This window comes from Penaeus japonicus, unplaced genomic scaffold (genome assembly GCF_977035675.1).
Source record: "Penaeus japonicus unplaced genomic scaffold, GWHDUDI00000001_assembly GWHDUDI00000006, whole genome shotgun sequence".
Classification (NCBI taxonomy): Eukaryota; Metazoa; Arthropoda; class Malacostraca; order Decapoda; family Penaeidae; genus Penaeus; species Penaeus japonicus.
The window spans coordinates 29047688-29057687 of record NW_028234408.1 but is presented as its reverse complement, the minus strand read 5'-3'; the positions used below and the strand labels follow the sequence as shown (position 1 = coordinate 29057687).

At 40.1% G+C, this 10000-nt stretch overlaps 1 protein-coding gene across 1 annotated transcript in view; it reads left to right on the top strand.

The window, feature by feature from the left end:
- LOC122250189 (CD82 antigen) overlaps positions 1-10000 on the top strand; it is a 31106-nt gene that overhangs the window by 7613 nt on the left and 13493 nt on the right. The window contains exon 2 of the mRNA XM_043011528.2: positions 9976-10000. This exon is cut by the window's right edge and continues 59 nt beyond it. Within this exon, the coding sequence (XP_042867462.1) occupies positions 9976-10000 (25 nt within the window). The remainder of the gene's footprint in view (positions 1-9975) is intronic.

Below are 10000 nucleotides of genomic sequence, written 5' to 3'. Positions count from 1 at the left end.
ATATTCACAGCTGCGATGTTTTGAAATACCGTTGTTTTGGTAATCACATACTCGTTGCATACGAAACATAAACTCATTATATTTGTCCATTCGAAAAGCCCACAGTATTTTGATATTCACATTCCTTGATTAACTGACAGATCAAAGACTACATTTTGTGGAGCACTGATGCATATCTCATTGACACACGGACAGTTGAACAACTATTTTGTTCAGGTTGTCAGTGGTGGTGTCAGTATCAGGGAAGGACGAGGGACGTCACCAACCACCAGCAGGCGACGCCATCTGGCCCCGTGATAAGCACATTTCTCCCGCACTGGTTGTTAAGAGACTGCAGAAAGGATCCTTCGAGCATGCAAATTACCATCTGAACAGTCAGTGTCCAGAGTCCTGTGGCGATGATTGATAAGGGTCCTACAATATGAGATGAATTTTGGCATCAGCGTTTTTAAAGATGGAAGAGCCGCTCACTTCAGACGCAGAAATGTGCTTATAAAGTCCTCAAGAATGGTTTGATATACTCCAGTGGCATTTTATAAAAACAGTTTATGTCATGCTCAAACATACCACCAAAGCAGCATGCTAGCATACGGTAGGCCCGGCATTAAAGTTCCTTTTTTGTGATTACATGACACTTCATGATAGCCCTGGCATCCCCAAGATCCTTGACTTACTACACTACACATTTTCTTCGTTATTTCAAATTGATTCTTTCACCCCGATCTTTTCCGCCAACTCGCCAGAACAGAGTTGCAAACCGCGTCTCACGAGAAAGACCTCGGCATGCTTTACAGGACTCGGCGCGTGCTGGTGACCCGGCGTCCGCTCCCCGCCTCCGCCTCACCAACTCGCACTGTCACTGCGATGGCGCGTTAACGAGATGGTTAAGGCGATTATATCCAGCCAATCATAACTTGCGGATATCTTTGAACAGTTTCTCCAACCAGATACATAAGATATAATAGATGCTCATTATGATAAAAACTTCACTTCAATTGTGTGAAGATATTTTTTTCAATCAGCAATTTGGGGGCGAACAGTTACATTCAAGATATCAGGACCCACTTCGCGCAAGGTACCTAGCTTGTCGTACAAACCGCTAAGTTATCTTCTTTCCCAAGTTAGACGGAAAGGTATTGTTATTGTTTGGTGCATTTTTATTGTTACGCTCTTTAAATCACGAGACAAAGAAGGGAAGATGATTACAGAATGTGTAGGGCGTAGGACGATGATAAGATTAAATGCTTTCGGTGTAATGGCCCGCAGGAAAGCGACAGAGAGAGCCGAGAGCTTCCGTCGGAGCGCAAGCGACCGTCTTCCCACCAACTTTCTTCCAGGCAGTTATGAATATGGCGAGAGAAATCGAAATACGGCTCGAGTACCTGGCAGGGCTAATTAGGTAACTCATGGAAAGTAGAAAAGGCAGCATATGCCGACGAGGATGCTTCGAAGGCTCCCACACCCGTTGGCCGCAAGTAGGTGTAGGTGCTGTGTAGGCCTACTGGAGAGAAAGTGTGTTAATAGGCATATTTTCTTCATTTAACAAACAAGATTTAAATGTAGGTGAATCAGTTATATCGAAATAAATTATAACACGCACACGCACACACTCACTTCCATGATGTATAGGTACTCCCAAAGGGTAGAAGAAATCATATCAATTGGCGTATCTTGATAGGGTAAACTGCACCAAAGACAAACATTTTCCCGGGAGAATTGGTTTGAACACAACATATTTCCTTTGGGATTGGCCTGTCCCCGGAAGGGCGAGCGGCCAGCGTGGCGAGGGCGGAGGACGGAGACTTCGATCAGACCGTCGCCACTGATGCGGGTAGATGCCCCCGATACAATTTCCGGACGATGGCTCCTCTGAACTTTGTAGTTGTACTTATCGACAAAGAAAGTGAAAGAGGACCGGCGATTGTGTAAAGGTGTATCTAGGCATAATAAAAAGATACTTTCAACTTTTTCACTTTCATGTAATTCAAAAGACTGCGGATGTTCAGTAGAACAAAAGAATTCGCCAATGCTATCGCGTGCTCACATTGAACGCACATTCTATCTTCTCCAAACTTGAATCAAAAGTAGATTGTTTAGGGCGGGGTTGTGACGAAAAAAAATCAACAATGCTTCTTTCAACTATTATTTCCATGGAGTGTCGCCGGCGAAAATTGCAGGCGTTGTTCTATACAAGACACTTACATTGTCTGAGAGAAAGTTGAGGCAGTAATTTACACACTGACGGAAGTAAACACAGGCGAAGAAAGGTTCGGTACATAGCAAGTATACTCTTCGTTGTGGAATGTGTTTGTGTCTTTCTAAATACTTATCTGTCTATCTATCTATCTAGTTATCCATACATACATACACACACACACACACACACACACACACACACACACACACACACACACACACACACACACACACACACACGCACGCACGCACGCACGCACGCACGCACGCACACACACACACACACACACACACACACACACACACACACACACACACACACACACACACACACACACACACACACACACACTCGTAGAACACAATTGAAAGAGGTGACCAAGGCCTACATTAATTTTCGGAGCCGTGGAAGGGGTATCAAAGGCCACACATGTTTGGGCGGCGTGACACATTTGCGTGCTCTCGCGGTCAGGCGCCGTTGTTATGTGACAAGGAATGTGTCGCATGACACACATCGGAGGATTAATGGAGTAGATTACATATACTTGGAATAACATATGTTTCGCTGTCATTATTTTTATTCCTTTTATAAAGCTAAATCTATTATTCATTTTCCTCCCCTCTACAGCTGAAAAGAAACCCGGGAAGTCATACAATCTGTGATTCTGACTTTCAAATGTGAAATGTGTTGCATTCCTCGATGAAATCTTCGTACTTTCCAAGGAACGCAGACACTTTCTTCTGTTTATCTCGCGACATCTTGTGCGTGAAGGGGGCTGTTGATCTCCCATTGTGATTGTGTGCAGGATTACAAAATGGTGTGGATATCCGCCCCCTGAACATCCGCTTGCCGAGTGACTGAACACTGATTTCACTTTCTCCCATTATACTGAATCCCATCGGTTGTAAATCCCTTGTGTTTCTTTTACACTCTTATACACAAACACTTTCATTTTATCCAACTACCTTGTATGGATTTTTCTCACAATCTATCGTGAAATACCATTTCTGTTCCCTGTTCACAAAGTTCCTACACAGCTTTCATCGTTAGGTCAGGGCACTTTTAACGATGGTTTTCTTCGTGTACCAAAAGCAGAAGAGCAATTAATAAGGAGCGAATCAGCTTTAGGCCGATAAAGAACCCGCGTTACTTAAAGGCAAAGCCTTTGTTGTCCTCTTGGTCCATAACATCCGATAGCCATGAGTGCGTGGATTGAGGCAGACGCGGGAGGTCATGGGTTTTCACTCGATGATGGTCCAGTGGGGGAGTGGGATGTCACTAGCTGGCAGGTTTATAGTTTTATTATTTGTTTCCTCCTTTTCGGTTTGGTTTCGTCGGAACTTTGCTATTGCATTATACCATATACCATGATCGAATAAATAATCTGCGAATTATATATATATTATCTAATTCCATTTTCGTCATATATACATAATGTTTCTCTTTCTCATATACATGAATGCTCATTTTCTTCGAACGTCAAACAGCTAGTGAGAGTCCAGAGTCTTTACGCACGTTATGTTTAATAACTCCAGGAAGAAAGTCCGAAAGTGTTTTGCTAATAATAAATAGCAACTTTCTCCGTTCTTGTTTGCGACCATCTGCTGAGATTATTACGAAGACGCCCCACGTTTTCTCTAATGCAAATTTTTCCACCCATAGCTTTCATAACGTGGATGACAGCAAAGGCCAGATGGACAAGAGAGAAACCGTAGGCGGGAGAAAATGTTTCGAGTCCACTGCTTGCTCCCAAAGCGGAGAAAATTATAAATAAACTGAGTCTTGTTTGCGCTCCGTAACGATCCCATTCTCTCTCTCTCTCTCTCTCTCCCTCTCTCTCTCTCTCTCTCTCTCTCTCTCTCTCTCTCTCTCTCTCTCTCTCTCTCTCTCTCTCTCTCTCTCTCTCTCTCTCTCTCTCTCTATCATTTACTCATTCACTCAAAAATTCACTTATTCACATATTCACTCATTCACAACACACACACACACACACACACACACACACACACACACACACACACACACACACACACACACACACACACACACACACACACACACACACACACACACACACACACACACACACACACACACAGACTCACTCATTCACTCACTCACTTAAGTACCGTTAGATATTACCGGCAGAATCCTATATGCGGTACTCGTGTCTTCGATGTCATTGCTACAGCCAGAGGTACCATAGATGGTTTGATATTTCTATGGATCATTCATGGCGATCTATTTTAGTTAAACAGCGGTTCCTCTCTCCTATTTTTTTCTCTGCTCCGGTGAGGGCTTACCGTGGCCCAGTTTAACAATGTAAATAATTCACAAACGATTGTTGAACGTGCTTTTCTGCATCTGTCTTCGCCTCTCTCTCTCTCTCTCTCTCTCTCTCTCTCTCTCTCTCTCTCTCTCTCTCTCTCTCTCTCTCTCTCTCTCTCTCTCTCTCTCTCTCTCTCTCTCTCTCTCTCTCTCTCTCTCTCTCTCTCTCTCTCTCTCTCTCTCTCTCTCTCTCTCTCTCTCTGTGTATATATATATATATATATATATATATATATATATATATATATATATATATATGTGTGTGTGTGTGTGTGTGTGTGTGTGTGTGTGTATGTATATGTATATGTATTTATATACATATATATGTATATATTTATTTATATATATAAGATATATATATATATATAATATATATTATATATATATATATATATATATATATATTTTATGCAGGAAATATATATATAATTTTGTTAATTTCTATATATATGTATATTGTAATTGTCTAAGACACACAAAGTTAGACATTTTAGTTGCAGGAAATGGTTACGGTACAGAAAATTTTGTTACATTTCTCTCCCTTTGTCTAAGTATATCTAATTGTCTAAGATTCATGGAGTTGAAGCTATATGTATATGACAGTATCTTAACGATCTTTACATAAAAAGTGTAAGTACATGACACATTGGCAAACTCGAAGCGAAGAATTTCCTTTGCCGTCCTGAGCAACCTAGTGTGCACTCATGATCACCGGTATTAAACACAAATCCTTGAATAACAGTTTGCACAATGTTTTACATGCACCAGAATTTTTCATAAGAGGAGCATCTACATATGACAATATTCTTTCTAGTCTTGAAGACATGTGGAGAGTAACGGCACTTTGTGCAAGGAAGACTGTAGCCAATGTTAACATACTCACTCCACTCCGACCAAGCTCAGTAACAAACTGATAACAAACTCTAGAAACTATCTTTGACTGCCCATGCTAATAAGCTAAAAAAAAAAATCCTAAGTATACCCAGTATTATAGTTGAAGTTCTCATAGAAATGAAATATTCACAGTTTCCTTGAAATGAACTCTCATGGAGAATATGTTTTTTTTCAATGAATGGCATCTGAATATTATTACAAGGAGCAAAAGAAATGATTGTGCCATAGTATTGCTGTTTTTTTTCTTTTCTTTTTTCTTTTTCTTCTCAGAATCTTAAAAAGAGGAGTTTTCCGATGTTCGATCAGCTTGTCACACATGCATTGTTCCACGTCTGGGCAGAGATCGACATTTATTGCGTCTGAACGGCGGGGATGTGGCTAGCTTTTGGAAAAGTAGGAAGGCATCTGTGTTTATGATACAGCGGATAAGGATTATGTTGATATGCGTCAGAGAACTTAATGATGCAAGTAACTGGTGAGCCCATGTTCCAAACCCTGAGGTGGCTTGGCCTCAGGCCTTCTCCAAAAGCGTCTATTCATAACTTACACGAAGCAAATTGCAATATGATTCAACGGGATTCAACAAGAGTAAGGGCGTTTCAGCAAGCTCGTATGTCCATAACAAACGTGAATGAAGTAAGACCACAATGATTGTTCCTGTTGTCATGGTGTGTTAGATATGGCCCCATGACCGATGTTGAGTTGAAGACATGAACTGTGGAAGAGCTGAGAATGATGAATATTCAGAAACGAAACTCTTGCAAGATGGAATGAAATTTAGTTCTAGTAGAACTGTATTAAAAAATTGCTAATGACTACGGGGCCTGTGTGTCTCTCCCTTTCGCTCCTTCTCCTCCTCTCACCTTTACTATCCTTTTCTTTCTCCCAAATTTCTCACCGTCTCTCTGTCCCTCTCCATCTCGCCCTCTTTTCTCTCATTCCTGCTTGTACATATGATGTTCACTTATTACTTTTGTCATTATCTATTTCAACTTTTGCTTTACAATATCATCAGCTTGCATTAGAAGTATCTCTTCGTCCCGAATTCTCGTAAGAAGTAACCCCAAGACTTGGTTTGTTCTAAGTAAAACGTGTATGTTACCATTTCGTTCCAAGTATTACAAGTGTGTTGTTCGTGCTATGTACTTAGGGGATACATGACGCGAATCTTAAATATTATGTTTTAGTAATGTTCAGTAAGACCATGTTTATCACAAAGGGCCTTGGTAAGACCGAAATAACCGTGCCATCGGTGTCCACTTTTTCATCACGGCCTCACTGCGCACTGTAAAGGTAAACCTATCTAACGTCACGAAATGTACATCTAAGAACACGTAACTAGGGCATTATTCTGTAGTGTTTACTAAACAAACTAATTCATTTGATACCTTTGGAGCCCTCTAGCCAGGCCGTCACCTCTGATCAAGTGCCAGGCACGAGCAGGGGATGTGACTGCATGGATGTGTGGTGGTGCATGTATGCGTGCATGCACTGTCGCGAATAACATATAAAAGAAATAACGAATAACAGAATGTTTGATGATGGATCCTCATAAAGAGATAACCAAAAACAAACAACAAACTCAACTCAAAGGACACAATTACAATAGATGACGTGTTTCTTTATTTTTGCAAATCATGTTCGTTGTATAGGCTTGTGCCTAATAATCGCAACTATTTAGCTATTGCGAGATCAACTTCCAAATAAGTATTATACATCTTAAGCTAGAAGGCGTGGAGAGTGTGAATCACACAGCCAATGCAAAGATCGTTAATGTAGCTTTGTTATAATGTATTGAATTTTATCTGAATGTATTCTACTTAATGTCAAGCTTTTAAAAGCAATGGTTTTTGTCAACACAGGTTTCATAAAAGAACTTGTATTTATATTTTTTTCTGTCTTCCAGTTAAGATGAAACAGGTTTTTTTAAATATTTTTGTGTAATGTTCAAGTAGCACGAATGGTTTCCTAAGTGTGCATGACCTGCTTGGCCCACTTTTGACAATTTGCTGAGCTTTTTGTAGCCGTTTTAAGCAGTGGCGATTGGTCCGTCGGCGAAGTATTACCTTTGTTTCTGTTTGTACAATATCGTTCTTTTCTGAATAACGGAAGATCCTAGCATAAGTGGTACAAATTCTTGTTACCTTTATAAAAAAAATTAAACAATATTCTCAAAATGCCGAAATATTCCCAGTCACCAAACTCCTTACAGACGGAAGGGAAAACGGAGGAAAATAGCAAGAAGATCGTGAGAGAAAGGCTACATGGCGCTGCTGCTGAAATTTCTAGTTATACTTACAAATGGCTATTTTTGTGTATTTATGAAGACAGGGAACTGTAGGTTGTGGATTGTGTTCATTATTTTTATTTTGATGGAGCAAATATACGTGCAAAGGCTTCGATGAAAGCAGTCATGCGGTTACGCGAACGTCGCGCTCTAGCAGGAAATGTCTCTTATTGCACTGTGAGCATGATTATTCTCTCTGAGATTTTACATGTTGACAGACAATTTCGCTTGATTGCTACTTATCAACATCTTTTCCAGACCCCACCATTCTTTTCAATACGAAATAGGCATAAGACGGCATTTACAAGATGCATGTAAGAAATTCTATGGTGTAATTAAAACTTGACATTCTATTTGTATTCATTATAAAACTGATGTCACAATATTTGAAGTAGGTAATGCTCTTCAGACGGATTCTATGAAAACAAAGTCCTATTCTAGTTCACATCTTTTGGCTTGTAAGTTCACGGAATCAAGATGAGAGAGCAAATTACAAATATAACAACTAACTTAGATTTACCTAAACGCATGGAAGATAGACTTCTCCAACATTACATAAAGCACAAGGAGAATGCTGGCGTAAAGTCTCCATCAGCTGTGACGTGGACGGGACGCTAGCGGGTGCATAAAGCAGCTCTTCTGGCCCCCGTAGCCTACCCCAGGCTACCCACTTCATTAATCAGGAATTTCACTATGGCTCCTGGACAGTCGTCGGCACCATCTGTCAGGGAAAGTAGCAAGGAAAGTCTTGTGTTTACCATGTGGGGGCGCGACCGCAGTGCGTGAATGGATAATTCAGGGTGTTCCTCGAACCGCCAGATGCCAGGCGGCGGCGGCGGCGGCGGCGGTGGATTGTCTTCCTCATTCTCTGTCCTTTCTTTGCGTCGATGATTTGCTGCTGGCGACTTGTGTTGCTCTTTGGTAGCTTTATTATGGAAATCATTCGGAGGGAGAACTTTGTATAGGTCAACAATAGGCTTTTTTGTGTCAGCACCTGCGGTCTTGTCAACTTATGCAGTACGATACTACGATAGTTCACTTTTGTCTCGTGTCCCTGTGCGCTTGAGTCAAGTTTTTATGATAATGGTTACCTAGTTGAAGTGGTGCTCGCTCTTATTTAACTTATATTAATAAGAACTACAAATTTTATGTTGCATATGTTTCTGTTCGTGTGGAAGCCATTATGTTTTAGTTTATCAAGCATTTATTTCAACGACATTGTACAAACATTTTAGATTTTAAAGTCATTGAACAATATTGCTTACATCAAAACCGTTTTTTTTTTCTCTTATTCTTTTTTTTTACAACTATCATGCGCTGTACTTTCCAGCGCTCTCTGTCAGCTGCATTTGTCACATTCATCTCGTCAACTGAACAACATATCTGAGGTTTTGAAAGTGATGATTTTGCTTAAACTTTTAGCGGTACATTTTAAAATGACTTCACGGACCAATACATTCGCTTGGATTGAGAGTATAAGACGGTAATGTAACACGTATTTTTTTTTTTTTTTTTTTTTTTTTTACATCATTATTATTTTAATGAAAGTGTGGGAAAACAATAACAATACGATTTTGTTGTAAGATTTATTGCCTTCATTTCCACCAGCAAAATGAAATGTCATTCAGATGCCGAGAAAGTATTATTGATGAGTGTATGAACTACGCTATAGCTTAATCAATGAACAATCCAGTGGTAATGTAACAGTATCATTGAAAAACGAGGTAAATATCATAACTATAAATTAAATTAGTAGTGTTTAAAAATATGCAATGATCATTGAAAATAAGTATTTCACATTACCGGTAATCTGCAAGGCATGTAGAGGTGATATCGTAGATATTAGATATTAGAATATTAAAGGCAGCAGAATCGCGTCTACCGAAAAGACATCGGTGATTTTCTTTTGCTGTTTAGGTGAGTTTCGGATTTTACGAGACACTAATTGCCGTAGTACTATGACTGGACAGGTGCGAAATGTTCCTGTGATTGATTGAGATCACTGTATTATATATTTGTTGCTGTTTCAGTTGTGATAATGTTCAGCTCACGGTGTCTGCGTCCCGTTATGTTCCTAACTCAATTTCACGGCTGATCAGACACGCTGTGGACTTCCTTTCACTTTTTCCCGAGTAAACTGCTACGTTTTTTCCCAAATCATTTTCTAGATTGAGCATACAGTACATGCGTTCAATTAGAGTACAGGCAACATTCTTTCAGTACTTCCAGTGATTCATGTTATGTTTATAATTTGCGTATTTCGTTTCAGATTGTTGGATGCATGATCCTGGGCT